This window comes from Malus domestica, chromosome 14, assembly GCF_042453785.1.
Source record: "Malus domestica chromosome 14, GDT2T_hap1".
NCBI classification, from domain to species: domain Eukaryota; kingdom Viridiplantae; phylum Streptophyta; class Magnoliopsida; order Rosales; family Rosaceae; genus Malus; species Malus domestica.
The window spans coordinates 26,603,410-26,622,097 of record NC_091674.1 but is presented as its reverse complement, the minus strand read 5'-3'; the positions used below and the strand labels follow the sequence as shown (position 1 = coordinate 26,622,097).

Below are 18,688 nucleotides of genomic sequence, written 5' to 3'. Positions count from 1 at the left end.
GAAATGTTTAATGGATATCGTTATATTACTTACTAAATGTTTGAGCAGATAATAAACTGGTTTGGTAATACATTGGTATTTTTGTTAATATAAGTTAAGGGATCGAGACCCCGCTTAAATTTTATTATTTATATGCCACTTAGTCCTACGTTATGGTAATATTCCTTTTCACTGGTAAGTTAGAGGTTTTAGGTTCAATTATCGCCAAAGAGGAATTTGAACCACGTTATTGAGTCAATTGTGAGACTTAGCCCACTTCCACATAATGTAGATAATATCGTTTAAAAAAAAATTAAGGAATCCAAAATTTAGTTTAGAGAAACATGCATACCGTGTTGGTCAACTGACTTAATGTGATGATTAACTCAGTCATGTGGTAACTTTACCTTCCGCCATGTCATTCGCCAGTGTAAAAGAGGCAGGTAACGACGTCGTATGAATGAATCAACTTGTCATCCCTCACTCAACTTTAGTAAGTAGTAAGCGGGAAACAACCTTTCCACGTGGCTCACTTCCCCACAGCGCGAAAGCATCAACAAATTAAAGACTCCGGAGTCCCCCCCCCCATCACTTTTCTTCTTACTTTCTCAGTTCCCAAACACTCTTTTTCCCACTGCATCAAACGCCCGAGAAAATTTTATACGCGCCCAAATGGAATCCCAACCCCAATCCCAAAATCCCAACCATCACCAGAAATCCAATCCCAACATGAAGAAGTCTTGGTCTTTGAAATCCGACGACTCGGCCCAGGCCGATTCTCCCCTCCGATTCCACTCCCCGATCCGATCCGACGCCTCCGACCCGCCCGACACTCCGCCGTACGAGTCCGTCGAGAATACGCCGGAAAATCCGGTCGACAACTCCAAGGCGATCACGGTCGTCGACAAGTTCACCAAGTACTCGCCGCTCCGGCCTCAGAAGCCGCCGGAGAACGCCAAGGCGCCGTCGCCGGTGGTGGTGTACAACCGGGCGGTGAGGGAGGAAGTGGCGCCGTCCGTGTCGAAGGTTGGGCCGACCGGCGTAGTCAACGGTGTTGGAGGCGGGGAGGAGGGCGGAGTCACCGGTGTTGGCGGTGGGAGATCCAGGGGGCTGACGAATTCGATTCTAAGACGGTCGAAGAGGGGGGAGATGGTGAAGACGGCGGCGCTGGGGTTTAGAGTGAGCGAGTTGGTGCTGTGCCTGGTTTCGTTCTCGGTTATGGCGGCGGATAAGACTCAGGGCTGGAGCGGCGACTCCTTCGATCGCTACAAGGAATACAGGTTCCTCCTCCGCCTGACTTTCAATTTAATCTCCCTTTTTCAGAAAATTATTAATGATTAGCTGATTAAGTCAAATTAGTGTTTTAATTTTAATTCAAACTGTAAAAGATTTTTTTTAGTCAAAATGGTCCTCAGGTTGTTATAATCGATAGAAGTAATCATTGAAATTGTTTCGTGTCACTCACTTTTGTCTTTATGTTAAATTGAAAAAACAAAAAATACTCTTAATTTAACGATTTTTTTTTTCACCCAAAATGATTTAAACGAACTATTTTGGCTAAAAAGCCTAGTTAAAATTTAAATTTCAACCAATTTTCATGCTTTGCTCTGTTATTATTTTGATGATTTGTTGAAACAGTTTTCACTGTGAATTTGGTTCTTGAATTTTTGTTTACTTTTGGAGATAATGTTATGATGAATTGAGGATTATGTGCTAAACTTTGCAGGTATTGCTTATCTGTGAATGCAATTGGATTTGCATATGCTGCCTTTCAAGCCTACAATCTATCCTACCATATGGTCACCGGGAAGTACGTGATCCGCCACCATTTTCGTCGCCACTTTGATTTCTTCATGGATCAGGCAAGTTACTCAGTCAGCCCGTCTGTCTTCATCGCTGTTTAACATTTCTATTGCTAAATGTATTATCTTATATGTCAGTGGAGTAGGGTAACTTTTGTTTAGGGAAAATAGTTGCTTGTATAGTTCTTGTTCGGAAGGTAACGAGCATCGATTAGTGACTCGAAAACTTAGCTAAGTTTGTTGCGACCCAACGCCTTTTTATTTGTTTCCGAAACAGGCCTCTGCGTTATTATTATGCTTCTGGCCGAAGCGATGCCATTTTAAGATTTAGGGTGTACTGCCTCAGCTCGAGGGAAGCTAAAGATTTGTGTACTGATAAGCAATGCGTTGTGCTTTTGTGGTGTTGGTTGAACTTGCAGGTACTGGCATACCTTCTCATTTCGGCATCCTCGTCTGCAGCCACCCGGGTTGACGACTGGCAATCAAATTGGGGGAAGGATGAGTTCACGGAGATGGCTACTGCTTCGGTCAGCATGGCCTTCCTGGCTTTTGTCGCCTTTGCGCTTAGCTCCCTCGTATCTGGTTACAACCTCTGTACCTATGATTCTGCATGATATATATCCTACCTACACGGTAGGCAGTCGGCACTAATGCCAAGCCTACACGTCCTCCTCAACAGCCGCCTTGCTCTCACTAGGCCCTGAGGAGGTGCAAATCGAAGTGTGAGTGGATCATAATCATTTATAACCGACGGCCCGTAGACTCAATTTTTCGTTTTTTCAATGTTGTTTGTAAAGCTTCAAACAACGTGTTCCCAACATGGCAATTTGTGTGTATAATTATAGACTTAATAAAAATAAAGGAAAACTAATGAAAAGATCTTGAAAACTTTGGAGTTTTAACGATAAGGATAAAATAAAGGGTAAAGTGAATCGTATTAGGATTGATTTTTTAGTGTAAAAATATGATTTTTCGTTAAAGTGAACAGTACCGGGAACTTTTCGTAAAAATAATGGTGAAATCTTGAGTTGTTAATATGGAAGCATTTCTTTCCATTTTGTGCCTTGGGGAGTTTGCAAATTCTAAGATTGAATTCAACCTCTCTTTTTGTTGGGTAGACATAGGCACAATGTTGTGCAAGAACAATATCTCAAGCCAATAACGCACAACTATCCGTATTAACTTGTCCACAAAATAATGCTTGATTCGGTCATATGAGAATTTCTCGTTGTATGGAACTTCTTCTTGGTGAGTTTCACTAAAGGAAAACATTCCTTCCATAGCTACAATTTCCTTATATGCATATACATCAAAATTTCATATTAATTATCATGCTTTATTACGTGAAAAAGTTAAAATCATACAAAATTACAAAATATACTAAAGCAACTCATTAAAAACATAAGGAAATCTTTTTGCACATGTCAAATTTTAACTTAGACAAGAAAGGATAACTCTTTCCCTCATGGAAGAGTCCAAGCTCAACTACTATCACCTGCGGGTTAAAACGCATGGAATACGCATAACCGGGGCCAATAAAGCAACCGTTCAGATTTGCAATGGGCTAAGCCTTACAATGGGCTAACAATAATGTAGTTCAAATTCGTTTTTGGCGAGAATCGAACATAAAACCTTACTTATAAATGAAGATGAACCATTAGACCATAATACTACGTGACACAAGTATTTTATGTTGGGTTTTTATCACAAATAGTCCATAAAATTGACCCACACCATTAAGATGGTCCCTGAAATTGACTCACACCATCAAGATGGTTCCTAAAATTGACCCACACCATCAATATGGTCCCTAAAATTGAAAATTAATCAATGTAGTCCTTAAAAATAAGTGTCGCAAATTAATATGATCTTTCTGACATTATTTTGTAAAAAAAAATTTGTTATGTGCTCATGTGGATATAAAAATTAATTTAAAAAGTTGTCTAAATACCTTTTTGCACAATGGAAATTTTTTTTTTCTTATAGTAGGGCCTACTCCGAAGAGATATCCCTTCTATAAATTCTTAAAGACACAAGGCTTAACTAAGGCCTAAGAGGAGGTGTGGAAATATTTTTCAACTAACAATAGATGCACCTCGGTTATAACCTCATTATCTCAAGACAGACATCGTCGTTCTTTGCATCACCAGACCACCAGGGAAGCGCCAAATAAGCTCTCTAAGATTAAGGTTATTGATCACCTAAATGTTAACGGTGATGTCCTAGAAGTCGTTGCCAATGGCCAAGCCGTCACCAATGGTGATCTCGATCCAAGTTCAATCCGGTGAAGAGTGTCGAAGTGTGTAAAGATGGGTGTATTGATTTTTTTTTAGAGAATAGAGAGCGAACGAGGTAGAGAAATGTGGACTGGAATCAGAGGTGATTGCATGCCTGAGTTTTTGGGTTGACATTTTTTATATTAACTATTAAATTATTAAGCCTGTTTGTATTTTTTTTAAAATTTAATTAGACTTGTGTGACCCATTTATGTATCACGTCAACACATAATAGAATTTTTTACAAAATTGTGACGGAATGACTACATTGATTTGAGATACTTACTTGTGGGACTACATTGATCAATTTTCAATTTCAGATACCATTTTGATGTTGTGGGTCAATTTTAGGGACCATTTTGATGTCGTGGGTCAATTTCAAAAACCATTTGTGAGAAGAAAAAAAAAAGAACTTATGAATGTCCATTTGTGTGTCACATCAGCACTTAACAGAATTGTAACAAAATGACCACATTGATTTGCAACACATATTTTCAGGGACTACATTGATTGATTTTCAATTTCATGGACCATCTTAATGGTGAGAGTAAATTTCAGAGATCATTTGTGATAAAAACCATTTTATGTTTAACTTCTAAAATAATAGAGTCCACATTCTCTTCTTGCAAGCGCCGGGCAGACATAGGTACAGTGGGCCTGAAATAAGCAAAAGATTTAGCACCAAGTAATTGTGCTTTAAAAAACTTGAGAAATCAAAACTGAGCCCATTAACGGCCCATTATCTGATTAAGATATGAGAATTATAAATTGGGTAAGAAAAATCCAAACTTTTTTCTCTTTTATTTTGATTTCATTGTCCAAAATATATATTCTTTTTTAATTTTAAATTTGTTGGTACACCACGTATTACTATACAAATGGTGGGATTTGTGTGTTAAAAAGTTAGTAACTTAAAAAATAAAATTTTCTGCCACTTACATAAGAACACGTGGTGTACCATCCGTATTCCCGTCACAATGAAATTTTTTTCGTAAGCTATGTCATTGTCATCTGCCGTCTGTGCCTTGATTGATGCTCCGGTGGAATTGATAAATAATAATATTATGATGACATAATTTATAAAGTTGTAACGCAAACTTGAAGCATGTTAGGTTTTGTTATCAACAATGGTGAAGTCTCGGCATCAAACTATTTACAAGAAAACATAACAACACTTGTAGTAGGCGTCGATTTAGACACATCATGTCTTATATCCAAACAACCATCATAAACGTTTCATGCAATTGTTCCTTACCTTGCTAGGGTTGCTCTCTCCTCTCTTGTTAAGTACTATGACCCAAAAACCCTAATCATGTTATGCATTGGAGGAGTCTGAAACTTACCACTATGTGTACGAGTCATGATTATGGAGAAAACCCTAATCATGTTATGCAATGGCAGAATCAGAAACTCGCCACTAAGTATACGTATAGGGTCATAATTATATTTATATATGGAGGAGATAAATATTAATTAGTAATTTTTTTCTTAACATTAGTTTGTCAAGATTGTGTGGTCAAATTAGCAAACTAGTGGAAAAAAAAAATAAACAAGGTGTTAGGGTTAGGTGACTTCCTCACCTTCATTGTGTGGCCAAATTAACTCTATGCTTTAATAGTACAAATAATGAAAGGGATATGTTATTCTTTTCTATAATTCTACGAATAATATTCGTAGCTCATACCAGATTAATTTTTTATGAAGCAGTGGGATTATTGGATGAACCGTTAATCATTATATATTGCTAATTTAGTTGATAATCTGATAACATAATATACCAATTAATCGCTTGTAAGAGTGTCATTAACTAGTAAGCTTGATCATACATGGAATATCAAGCGAGCAGAAGTTCACGTGGTATCCTCCATCAGCCATGTTCATGCAATGTACAAAATAGAGCTAGATAACAAACATTCCCTATCAGTCCCGTCTTTTTCTAATGGAAAATAGTGAAAAGACTAAATTTTTAGACCATGCAACATAGTAGACGATTGGACTTATTTTTTAATAATTTAAAGAAGAAATCCAACTATCAATCACTGCTTTCAAACTAAGCAGCCAACCATCCTCTATTTATAGTCTTCCTCCCTTCACATTCGCTTGTCCTCTATCGTAATAGTGTAATACACCCATCACTACCGTCCATGCACGCACAAACAAATCTCAACCGTCCGATACATAAAAATCCACTAACAAATCCAAATCCCATGCAAACCCTAGCTATATAATATCGTCGTATATTATATTATCATTGCCGAAACAATTATGTCCATGGTCCATATACAAGACTCACTCGAAAAAGCAACATGCCTATCCTTTACTTTACACCTCCTAAACTTTGTCATTTACGATAATTAGTATTCTAATTAATCATGGTTAAAGTAATGTAATATCATTAGCCAACAACCATAACTTGTACGGGCAAGGGACATATTCTGTACCATAAGTTTTGGCTAGATGTTCGAATCTTGATGAGCTGGTACTACACAACATGGACACGTGGTATTTTCATCAATGTTTCCAAGGTACACTTGCATGTGCTGCACCACCCTAATTTTGTGCTTCTTCGTTTTGGTAATTGCAGCCTCCCCATGATGTTAACAATAATAATAGGTAATCATTTTCACGTTCTTGTCTTCTCTTTTGTACTCATTTTGTTTTCGTTTATAGATTCTCTTTTCGCTTATTCAATTAAGGATTTATAAAAAGAAAAGATTGAAAACGGAGAAACTAGGATAATAATGATTTTCACACTTTAAATTTATCATTTTGCATTTCTTTTCTCTCGTTTTTTTGTGTTTTTGTTTATTGATACTTCTTTAACTTATTTAAATCAACAACAAAGCAAGAAAAGAGACATGCAAAGAAGGGATAGGTAGTGATTTTCACACTCTTAAATGTATCGATCATTTAGCATTTTTCTTTTATTTTTCGTCGCTTAATTTTTCTTTGTATTTAATCCCAAAATTATAAATAAGACAAGTATTGTAGAAAGACGAAATGAAACAAAAGATCATTCCGCAATAAAACGCGAGTAGTGGGAAAGTTACTACTCTGATAATAATAATGCAAGCTTTTGGCCTTTTATAAGATTAAAAATCCCCCAAAGATTCTTTGCAGGAAATAAATTAAAGAAAAGGTTATCTGTTCATTTGTGATGCTAATATACTATTAATATATAGTAATCAGTTGGGAATATTGACCCATTGACAATGAGTTGACACCTAAAATACTCAAATTGCAGTTGAAAATAATATACAGATTGAAAATGCTTGGTTTTGTCATTCCTTGCCCGCTAAAACTAAATCACAAGATTCCAACTCCTGATTAAGAAATTAACCAAGCTAATTAACAATATCTTAAGAGATACTGATGAACGTTAATCATCTGGTACAGCATGCCAACCTACCAAATAATGCAAAATCGATCTTCAATGGTGGGCAGATCTTTTTTTATTTATTTATTTTTTTTTTTTTTTTTGAGAAAATGGTTGGAAGATCTTGATGATAAGGTTCAAGCCACAAAATAACACCTAATGCAGCATCTAACCTGCCTTGCTAGATCAATTTGTACACGCCATTTGACCAAATCTATAAATTGTCTATTGAAGTTGAAGTGACACACCCCGACCTGGAAAGATCGAAGCATGTTGGCCATCACCGTGAGGTGACGTAACCATAAGGGTAAGTGATGCAAAAAGTGAATAAGATTAAAACTAATTAGAACTAAACAGTGAAAGAGTGCGCAATCGTGGGTTGAACCCACTACGATTATTCAAAGCGTAATAGATAGTGAGACTACAGAAGAGTAGTCAAAACAACCAAAGTACACTTATTTCATAATAGTGATAAGTTCGTACGTCTAAAACAGAAGGAAATGTCAGAACTGCCGGGATTCCTCGAGTGCCACAAAGAGTACAGCTATCTAGGTCCTGGAGGGGCCAAAAACAAAGTTGAGTGGGTCAGCAAAACAATGCTTATAAGAAAACCTTTAACTTTGAAAATACTAACCCCTCGCCGTAAAACAAGTATAGTTTCCTTAAAACATACTACTCAGGTATATAAACAACAATTCAATAATATTATAGCAGTAATATAACCAAGAATATGCCAAGTAATGATGTCTCAAATGCCACAGTAATAATCATGTGATAATCAAGTATAACTAAGTGCTCATTCATCTAAGCTGACACACAAGTTCAAACAGATAGTTTTTGACACGAACAGGACTAGGTGTAATCAATATGCTCTAATACTACGATCACGTGAAGGCTAGTGCAGAAGCACGGTCACATACAAGTCGGATTGCCTAATGCAATCTACCCGACATGACTGGCACCTAACTTGGATCCAAGGTGAGCGAACGGTGCAATGTGAACATACACGTGAAGGACTGGCCCTAGTCCTGGGGCGAGTACTAACACCAAGGTGCAACAAGATGAGCATGTACACAAGTATGTATGAATGTCATGACAGTAATATCTCAGCCATATAGCAACATTTATCACAATATATATCACAATAACAATACATGGCAATATAAGCGTAAAAGTGAAGTAAATACGCATTTATGGAAACTATAAATATGTATGGGTATAAAACAATTGCCCACTCACAAGTACGTTGCTGGGTCATAGCCCTCGAGCCTAGCTTGGCCTCGTAAATCCTCGGGATAAGTTTCCCCTATATGTGAAATAACTAAAATAACATTAATTAAAGCACATAACAGAAACCTAAATAAAACCCTCATAGTTTGCTCAAACCTAGGGTTTAAATATATGAAATCGATCTACTGGACGACACGAACATGCACGTGTCGACCACACGCCGGCTGGAGGCCGGACGCACCGTCACGTGTTGCCCAAAGGGGCTGCACAGATTTGTCACGCGTACCCAAGCGCCTGCGAGAATAAGTGTACTTGCCTTCCTCGCGATTTTCTGCAGTTTTGTAGATTTTTAAGTCAACTTCCAGGGCTCCTAACGAGCTCGATTCTCGACCAAAAACACTTCTACAAAAGCAAAATTAAAGCTAGGAATGTGATGTATTGATCCCAATTCACAGAAAGTTCGAATATGGTCCGTGTTATTCAGAATTTTGGCCTAAAAGTGGCCAAATGACCACGGTTGTAAATTTCCAGAAAACTGAAATTTTCTTCCCAACTTCTAGAGTTGATTTCTAACTCGATACTTAACCAAACTCAGTGATTCAAAAGCCATTTTGAATTTAGGAATGTAGAGAACAAGTTTGTACCTAGTAGGAGTCCAGTTGTGGTCGAGGTTGACCGGAAAAAAATGGGTTGAAAGTGACCAAATGGTCACGGTCCTTGACTGAAAAATGTGCAGGTTCTTATTCTTCTTGAGTTTTCTGGGTAAAACCATACGTTCAAAACACAAACAAGAGATCAATACCAACTCATAGAATTGAAATGAAGGTTATAAGGGTTTCTCGAGGCTTACCTAAGCCATGAATGGCCTGAAAATCGTTATATCGAACTCGCCAAGTCGAACCTTCTGAGTTGGTGAGTCAAAACTCGTCTACACCGGATTTCAAGGACATGGTTGTGATCGTGAGACTGAGATGAACACAATGTTGTAGTTGGTTTGTCACATTTGTGAATTTTTGTGTGTTTTTGTGAAGGTTGTAGAGAGGAAAATGGAGCTCGACGAGGGAGAGAGAGGAGAGAGTTCATCTTTCCTTTCTTTTTTCCTTTTTCTGATTGGTGACAAAAATGAGGTAAAGCATGGGATGTGATTGGCTGCTAGAGTGTAAGGATAGATGAGATTGGTTAAGTAAATAATGGAGGGGATGCACATGTAGGATAAAAAGGGAATTCAAAGGATATGATTTCAGATTTCCTACAGTAAAAGGAAATCAAAATCTATCCGAAGTAGATATTTTTATACTTTAAAATCTACGCTGACTTGTACTAGTGTGTACAATTTAAATGCGATAGCGAGAAATAAAAAGGAAAGTGATAAGAATAAGTCCACGTCACTTGCCAATAAGGGCATAATCGTCAAATTACATACTCGGGGAGAAATTACATATGAAAATTAGGGACGGATCGTCACATGAAGTGTAACAACATCACAAATATCAAATTGTGTGGAGGGCATAAAAGATTGATTAACCAATGAATTGCCTCAAATACGTTTGTGTATAACGTTAAAATTAGTCGATCACGTTCAAGTGGGAGATCCAACCAAGCTTAAGTGATAGCTTTTGGTCGTCATTATTATATGTCTACATGCATCAACGACTAAGATTCAACCACTAACTTATAGACAGTTGTTTCAAACTCAACTCTAAAGCTTTAATTGATAAGGTATTGCTGCGATATGAACTGACATACATCAACGACTGATATTTAACTACTAAGATATAACAACGATTGATCCAAACACAATTCTAAAGTTTTTACTGATAAGCCGACACATACATCAACGACTGAGATTCGACCGCTTGCGCGTGAACAACCAACTCGATGCACATCACAATGAAGCATTAATGATGTTTTAGACCTGTTTAGATTGGTAATGGATCCAGCAGGTAAATCAGGACCCAGCCAAGTTGTAGTAGTAAGGAAGGCGGAGTCCCTCAACATTTAAATGGTTTGCATGCTTTGTAAACCTTGTACCTTTTGGGTGCATTTTGAGCTGTACCTCTTGTCTGTGCCAACCTAGACAGACTTAGTTGGCAAAGTCACACTCAGAGTGAAACATACGCGCTCCAAGAGCGGATCGGTTTTCTTTCTTGTTTTTTTTTCTTCTCATTTTTACTGTTTATTTAAAACAAAAAATGTATTAAATAAAACAAAATCTCCATCGATAATGAGAGATTTTTTACTTGTGGACCTGAAACGGTATTTCACATGTTATAATATTTTCGAAGAAAATCATATATTTTTTCATATCTCTCTACTTATTTTATAATACATTGAGCACTAGCTTAGATACGATTAATGTTCTAAAAGATGTTAGACGCTAGTTTGATGGGCTCATGCCTAGTGCTTAGGTGGCTTGATCCTAGCGCCTAGGCGGCTAGGTGGGGATTAGGCAGACTAAGCGGATTTAAATAAACTTCTTATATATCATATAAATAAATGCATGTTTATACTTAAAAAAGAGAAAATGAAGACAAATATGATAGAAGACAATAGAAGTTGGAGGAGTGTTTTTATTTAGTTTGTCTTAATTGTTTATGGGGGTCAAATACAATATACTAACATATATACTTACCATGTTAAGATAGTTGAAGAAGAAGATAGAAGAAAGAAACCAGAGGGAGAGAGTACAATCTGTATTTTGTTTATTCCTATATCTGAATCAATGAGCACTCTACTCTACAACTTCAGTTTTATCCCCATACAACAATCTCACCAATCTAATTATTATAACTAACTAACTAATCTAGGATTGTGACAAGTGTCAACAACCCAGTCCATCACATTCTTCATATATTCCTAACATTCCCCCTCAAACTCAAGATTGGGGCATCCAATCATGAGGTTGAAGCAGTCAAGTTCTCAAAGAATCATTAGTGCAGTATTCCTTGCAATTGGAGGTGAGGTTGCTGCTGCACAAAGTCTCTGCAATAAGAAAACCCTCCTAGCAACTTGAGCTTGTATATTATTGCTATATCATGTCTACCATAGTAGCCAAATCAACACTAATGATTCCTTTTGCCAAATCAACACTAATGTTTCCTTTTGCCAAATCAACACTAATGTTTCCTTTTGCCAAATCAACGTAGACCTGGTGCCCCCACCCTTGTCACAAATTCTCATATGATAGCCTAACTGAATATCGAATATAGGTCCACCATTGCATAACTGGAATACATAAAATCTTCTGAACTCATGTGCAAGTGCAACAATTTGAGCAGGAACAACGTGCACCTCGTCCATGAGAAGCAATCCCCATTCTCTATTTCTTATTTCTTCAATAATCGTTTCAGATTCTTCTGACCTCTTTCCACCAAAGGCTACCATGTTATATGTTGTTACAACCACCCCAGCGTTTCCACGGAACCTTTCTTTACTATCAGATGTGAAACGACAAATTTGATCATCGCGGATGGTTGACCACAACTTGAACTGAAAAGCCCACTGAGGTCAAAGGCAACCAATAACCCTATGTTGACTCCGTCACTGGCTAGGCAGGCGCCTGTACGATCTAGGTGGGTTTCTAAGCATGTTTAGACATACTTTCTTAATTTTTAAACGTTTAAAAATTAATTGAGATGGTAGCTAGCCGTCTAGCGTTTAAATGGAACCTAAACAATGCTAACCAGAAATTAACCGTGGATACGACACTTGGGAAAAATTATCATCAATAATGGTTTGAGGGAAAATAAGAATAATGGCTTGAAGGAAAATTAACAAATAAAATTAAAAAATAAAAGGGAATCAGAGAGGAGAGAGAGGGGGAGGAGAGAGAGACCGTATACGGAAGAGGACCATACGGCTTCTCCGACACACCCACGGATCCATCTGTGTGAGCGTGGGGCCCACTTGCTTTTCAGCCATAACATTTAGTCCTCTGCCTACTTCGGTTTCAGTTACAAGTTTGTAACGTACGCCCTACTTGGTGAAATGACACATATACCCTCCTGTGAAATTTGGAGGGACTAAAATAGCCTTGGTGTTGGCGCTTTTACTGTTTTAAACATGGTTGTTAAAAGATAAAGCTCACTTTATTTTAAATTTTGAATGACATAGTTTTTACTATAAAGTAGTAAGACCATCTCCAATCGAATGAGGGTTAGAGGGTTCCTTTTAGCCTTCTGGTCCTTCAAGAAATTAATATTTTAATGAACAGTATGTAGTCATATTTCTTATCGTCTCCAACCGAAGGCCAGGCCAAGCATAGCTCTGTTACAAAAAACCATCTCCAACCGAGGGCTAAAAGGCCATAGGGCTCACGAGCCATTTGGCCTGACCCTCGATTGGAGACGGTTTTCGGGCTATTTTCGGCCCTTTGAACCATTCAGTTGGAGATGATCTAACTAATTCTTGACTAAATCTTTGAATAAGAAAGTCAACAATGTTTTTTATTCTCATTTTATTAGACTTTAATATTGAAAAAAGTTCTAAATTTGTGAGTAATTCTATTGCTGTATAACTAACGCTTTTAAATTCAATCAAATTGAATTCCAGTACTAATCTTTATGGTCAATAAACAATTTGAAGTTGATTGAAGGACAAACTTTAAGAGTAAAATGCTTAGCATGTGTGTTGCCCACAAATCAAATTATTTGTCAAAGAAAAACTACTAACCTCTTCTTTTCAATCTTTGCATCTTTAGTAGATGATGACTACAATAGAGGTCGGATATAAAGTAATTTTTTTTATTTTTCAACTCATTAGTAATGTTTTTCTTCGTAACATCGAGGTTGTTTGAAAAAGAAAAAAAACTAACATATCTTTTTTATCACAAATGATTAGGTCGACTAATTAACACTCTTGGTGCCTAGTATTGCTGTAAGCAAAGGGGCATGTGGTGGCATGTTGGCTTTGGGATACAAAGGGTAAAAGGGGAAAATCAGATACAAGGATTCTTGTCTCCTCAGAAGTGGATCTTCGCACGTTAATGAAATGGAGTTTGTAGTGAGGAGGAGCTGTGAATTTTATGGAGAGAGATGACGACAGAATTACAGCCAGCCACCTCCCCTCCCCATTGCATATGCTTTCACTGCACCACCAACTACAACGTCCCAATTCATCTCTCAACCGATCTCTCTCTCTCTCTCTCTCTCTCTCTCTCTCTCTCTCTCCTGTTTTTGTTTTCTAGCTTCACACTATTACAAGCTCTCAACTTTTTTCCCCTACTTTCTCTTTTAACTACTGCATCCTTGACCACCTGAGCGCTTTCCCTCAACTTCTCAAAACCCATGTGTGCTTTTGGACTTGGAAGCTCAAAAACCATATTTTGGGAGCTTCTTTTGCTCTTTTAAATGGTGGGTTTTTGTCTAAATATGTAGAGATTCAAGATTTCTGACCAAACTCTCCACCTTTTGCCCAGAAACATGCTTCTTGGCCTGAAACTTATCAACTTTTTTCCCAGCTTCTGCTTAATCTGAACCCACCTGTCGTTAAATGCACAAAGATTGATTAGATGATTTCGACATGTAGGTGTTTGAAAAACAACACTTTAATCTTTCTGGGTCGTCTCCAAATCCAAGTTTCTCTGCAAGTTTGGAGGCTTTCTGCTAGTTGAGGAGTGCAAATACCAAAAGGGGTTCTGAGATTTTTCTGATTCTTTTGATGAGTTTTGGTGCCGACCCATGAAGAATTTCCACTGGTTTAAGCAGATTTCCAGCAATGGCAAGCCTGAGAGGAGTCTCTCGCTGGGTGAGTACAATCGTGCAGTCTCATGGTCCAAGTACTTGGTGTCGTCAGGGGCCGAGATTAAAGGGGAAGGAGAGGAGGAGTGGAGTGCGGACATGTCACAGTTGTACATTGGGTGTAAATTTGCTTCCGGAAGGCATAGCAGGATTTACAGAGGGGTTTATAAGGAGAGGGATGTGGCGATTAAGCTGATAAGCCAGCCTGAGGAGGATGAAGGGTTGGCTGTTTTGCTTGAGAAGCAGTTCACTTCTGAGGTTGCTTTGCTTTTTCGATTGCACCATCCTAATATCATCACTGTAAATCTCTCTCTCTCTCTCCTCTTCGTTAGGTTTATGGTGGTGTTGTTTGCCTTTTCAGATCTTTTGGAAATGCAGTTTTTGTTTTTCTTCTTTTTCAAGTTTTCTTCCTGCTAACTTTTGTGATCTTTTGGTCTGTATAAAAACGCAAGATCCCTTTTAACCTTGTGCATTTTAAGACTTTACTCCAAGAAATCACTCGGAAAAAAGGAACCGCATTAATTCGGCATAAAATGTTAGAAGAAATCTGTTCCAGTTACACCAATTGGTCATTGATTTATCAGTCCTTACCTTAGAATTCTCCATCTTTTCAATTCTGTATCCGACCTTAATCTTTGTTGGTATTGCGTATACGCCGAAAATTGGAATCGGTTCTTCTAAGAATTTGTTGTTCTTCTAGTAACATTTAATGCTGGAACAATAGCTCGTTCTTTACGTTTTTTGACCTTCATGTACCAATTTTTGTTGTGCAGTTTGTTGCAGCTTGTAAGAAACCTCCTGTGTTCTGCATTATCACCGAGTATTTAGCTGGGGGATCGTTAAGGAAGTATCTTCATCAGCAGGAGCCACATTCTGTTCCGCTTAGCCTAGTTATAAAATTAGCCCTCAACATTGCACGCGGGATGCAATATCTCCATTCTCAAAGTATACTTCATAGGGATCTCAAGTCAGAAAATTTATTGCTAGGGGAAGATATGTCTGTAAAGGTTGCGGATTTTGGTATTTCATGCCTAGAATCACAGTGCGGCAGCGCTAAGGGATTCACAGGTACTTACCGCTGGATGGCACCCGAAATGATCAAAGAGAAACACCATACAAAGAAAGTCGATGTTTACAGTTTTGGAATAGTTCTGTGGGAGCTTTTAACGGCATTGACACCATTTGACAACATGACTCCTGAACAGGCTGCGTTTGCAGTATCGCAGAAGGTATTTTTGTCATTGTACCCCGTAATATTACTTACCCTGGTCTTCGGTTAATGATTTGTATCAATAGATTCAATACCTATTGGTTATAATTGAGTGTTGATATGGTGATACCTATTATTGAAAGAGGGGATATTATTGTGGCAAGCATTAGTCTACGCGTTTAAATGAGGCCAAGATATCCATTCTTAGAAATCTCTTCAAGTGTCAGCTCTTCTACTTCACAACATTTGATAAACTTTCTTAAATTCCCATGCAGTAAAAGTAACATGTCATATCAGAAATTACAGTTTATCCGTTATCGTTTTAGTTTCTATTCTTCTTGATGCATCTGTTACACCTGTATGTTTCTCACATGCATCAGAAGTGGGGTGAGAGACAGTCATTTATATGCTTGTCATTGTATTATCCAGATCATGTGGGGACCTGCTGTATTTGGCCATCCTTATTTATGCAGGACAATCTCCTAAAATCGGAGAAATATATTAAATCCTACATCTTTTTCGTTGTTGATAAGATAATGTAAAACCTCAGCGATTTCCTAATCGCCTTCTACCAAGAAGAAGCATGCTGGCATCTAATGATCTGTTTCAGTTTTTCCGGTTGGCATCTTGCACCTGTTATGATTTTGTGGAATAAATGGGAACTCTGTCTGTTTTCCCACCTTGAATTCTCACTTGCCACCCATGTAAACCGCTTTTGTTGCTATGTTTTGAAACCTTTTAACATAAAGCTGACCTGTTATGGAGATATATGTGTCGATCTCCTTTTAGTTCTGAACTATGGATTTTCAACTTGTTCGTGTCATTGCACTATTCTGAACAACGCCTGGTATGTAATGGCATCATTATGCAAATCAGTTTACTTGGTTGTGCTTATGATTCCCGTAAACATGAAAGTCAAATGTTTTGAGTAAACAAACCCGTGTATGGGTAAAATGTGCTGGAAGTTGTTACAAAAGCCAGAATTTGGCGTGTTCACAGCTACAATTTTTCATTGAAGTTTGGTTGCAGGAACTGAAGATGAGATGAATCTAAGGTATCAAAAGCTGCATTTTGAAACGTTGTTGGGGTGATGTGATTTTTTGTATGAGCACAGTAGACTAAGAATCCTGCGGTGGCTAATACAATGATAAGAGTGTGTTAAGTTTCCTTTGTGGCAAAGTTTATTAAACGTGTTATGTGCTCCTGAATTTTGTGCAGAATGCAAGACCCCCTTTGCCGTCCACATGCCCGGTGCCATTCAGTCGCCTCATTAGCCGATGCTGGTCAAGCCATCCAGATAAGCGACCTCATTTCGATGAGATAGTGCACATTTTGGAAGGTTATGCCGAGTCCCTTGAGCAGGACCCAGATTTCTTCTCATCTTACAAGCCGCCCCCAGATCACGCCCTATTGCGATGCTTTCCAAAATGGAAGGGTCGCCGTGGTTCTGCTTCTTGAAAGATTTAGGGAATCGTTTTCTGGAATCAAAGTATTGAAGTTAAATGTACCATATGCTTTTCTTGTCAAGGTTCCCATCTTCATACAAATTATGATTGTGAACCTTTTTTCCTTTCTGTCTTGTTAACCTTTTGATCCTTTTGTCTTGAATATATTGGAATGAAAAGCACTACTTTTATTGGTGTTTTAACTTCATCTGCATACTTGATATAAGCACTTTCAATAGAAGCACTTTAAATTTGATGTGAAATGCTGAATCTTACATTTTCAATAGAAGCACTTTTCGAACTTCCTCTCCATCACTCCTAGTGCGCATTCCCACTCTCGGGATAGTATTGGCATGAGAGATTTGGATATGAAAACTTATTGTATGAGCTGATTATATGTCTTGAGTTGGAGACTTCATTACACTTCACCGTAGTATTTCAGATCAATAATACAATATCATGTGGAAAACATGAAAACACATGATATTCCGTATTGGGGTCTAGCTTAGTCTATGCATGCAAAAATGCTTCCAATTCTTCAATGTCTTCTCTCACTTTAATTTACAATTTCACTTGTAATTAGCTAATGTCTTTTTTTTTTTTTTTTTTAATTTTTTTTTTAAACAAACGATAGACCTCTCACTAAAAAGTGAAGAGGAATACCACTAGACTGTAATACTAAGTAGAAACTAATTCATTTACTTTGTTTTCTCTTAAAGAAAAGCGTAATAGATATGATAGTTCCATTCACGCATCTATTTTTATTTCTTATACACCCTCAATTTACAGTCGTCGGATTAAATTAATTAAAAAAAGTTCAATGTCAAAAAATTAATAAAGGTGGGAGGTAAAAATAAGTGTAGAATAACTGCTTGTGAAACACCAAAAAAATAAAAATAAAACTTAAGAACCAAAATATAGTATGGTAAAATAGTATTTATAAACTTCTGTGACCTTAAGAAACATGTGACGGTTTGGCCGAGTGGTCTAAGGCGCCAGATTTAGGCTCTGGTCCGAAAGGGCGTGGGTTCAAATCCCACAGCCGTCAGAATTTTTTGTTATTCAATTTTTTATTCTTTCTATTTTTTATACAAACATATTAGAGGAGGGAATAATGAATATCACAAAATCTTGGGTTCAAGTGTAAACGCTCTGTTAACAAATTGGATCCATTTTTTTGTTAGGTTAGACATTCTATTAGCTAACAATATTCATCTTTTTGCTATAAACTCACAATTTTCATGAAGAAGATCGAGTTGAAGGAAGTTAAAACAAATGCATACCAATAGCACCAGTCAGTTTGTTACTCAATACTCTAGCTTGTTCCGAAAATGGAGAACAATTACTCAATACTCTAGCTTGTGTTGAAAATAATAGTGGGTAATGAATGCCCACGTAGAAACTGAAAACATTGGGTAGATTTTCAATGCCCATAAAAATCAATCTTGACTTGGGAGATGAAGGAAGATCATATTGTCAAAGATGTGTGCTTGGAGTTGCTCTATAAATAGAGCACTCCGTAAGGCTTTCAAGATACAGATCAGAACAAAAGGATCAATAATATCATTCATTCCTCCATCTTTTATTTGTCATTCACTTGAGCTATAGTTTTAGTGTGATATTTTACATTTG

General features: G+C 37.5%; 2 protein-coding genes, 1 long non-coding RNA gene and 1 other non-coding gene across 5 annotated transcripts; 3 read left to right on the top strand and 1 right to left on the bottom strand.

The window, feature by feature from the left end:
- The first annotated feature begins 451 nt into the window (after positions 1 to 451).
- On the top strand, positions 452 to 2,669 carry LOC103431158 (CASP-like protein 4A3). Its single transcript, XM_008369302.4, has 3 exons — positions 452 to 1,259; positions 1,706 to 1,841; positions 2,201 to 2,669. Exons 1-3 carry the CDS (start codon positions 652 to 654, stop codon positions 2,393 to 2,395), a joined length of 939 nt encoding a protein of 312 aa, XP_008367524.2. The 5' UTR covers positions 452 to 651; the 3' UTR covers positions 2,396 to 2,669.
- Positions 2,670 to 7,798: 5,129 nt separating this feature from the next.
- On the bottom strand, positions 7,799 to 9,809 carry LOC103431157 (uncharacterized). Of its 2 annotated transcripts, XR_011575511.1 has the most exons (5): positions 9,514 to 9,809; positions 9,308 to 9,421; positions 8,820 to 8,994; positions 8,673 to 8,739; positions 7,799 to 7,988 (listed from the first exon to the last, which is right to left on the bottom strand). It is a non-coding gene; the product is annotated as an uncharacterized lncRNA (long non-coding RNA). The 2 variants fall into 2 exon arrangements; XR_011575510.1 differs by having other exon boundaries at positions 8,673 to 8,994.
- A 3,855-nt stretch (positions 9,810 to 13,664) lies between these two features.
- LOC103455226 (serine/threonine/tyrosine-protein kinase HT1-like) lies at positions 13,665 to 17,259 on the top strand. The gene is made up of 3 exons (XM_008394816.4): positions 13,665 to 14,701; positions 15,175 to 15,630; positions 16,830 to 17,259. The coding sequence occupies exons 1-3, from the start codon at positions 14,342 to 14,344 to the stop codon at positions 17,067 to 17,069; spliced, it is 1,056 nt and encodes a 351-aa protein (XP_008393038.2). The 5' UTR covers positions 13,665 to 14,341; the 3' UTR covers positions 17,070 to 17,259.
- A 765-nt stretch (positions 17,260 to 18,024) lies between these two features.
- On the top strand, positions 18,025 to 18,104 carry TRNAL-UAG (transfer RNA leucine (anticodon UAG)). The gene has a single exon. It is a non-coding gene; the product is annotated as a tRNA-Leu (tRNA).
- The last annotated feature ends 584 nt before the right edge of the window (positions 18,105 to 18,688 follow it).

Bases quoted from the DNA above. Each gene is read 5' to 3' on its own strand.
- LOC103431158 (XM_008369302.4), top strand. From the start codon at position 652: ATGGAATCCCAACCCCAATCCCAAAATCCCAACCATCACCAGAAATCC. The intron at 1,260-1,705 runs GTTCCTCCTCCG...TAAACTTTGCAG, and splicing joins GATCGCTACAAGGAATACAG to GTATTGCTTATCTGTGAATG. The intron at 1,842-2,200 runs GCAAGTTACTCA...TTGAACTTGCAG, and splicing joins TTGATTTCTTCATGGATCAG to GTACTGGCATACCTTCTCAT.
- LOC103455226 (XM_008394816.4), top strand. From the start codon at position 14,342: ATGAAGAATTTCCACTGGTTTAAGCAGATTTCCAGCAATGGCAAGCCT. The intron at 14,702-15,174 runs GTAAATCTCTCT...TTTGTTGTGCAG, and splicing joins ACCATCCTAATATCATCACT to TTTGTTGCAGCTTGTAAGAA. The intron at 15,631-16,829 runs GTATTTTTGTCA...AATTTTGTGCAG, and splicing joins CGTTTGCAGTATCGCAGAAG to AATGCAAGACCCCCTTTGCC.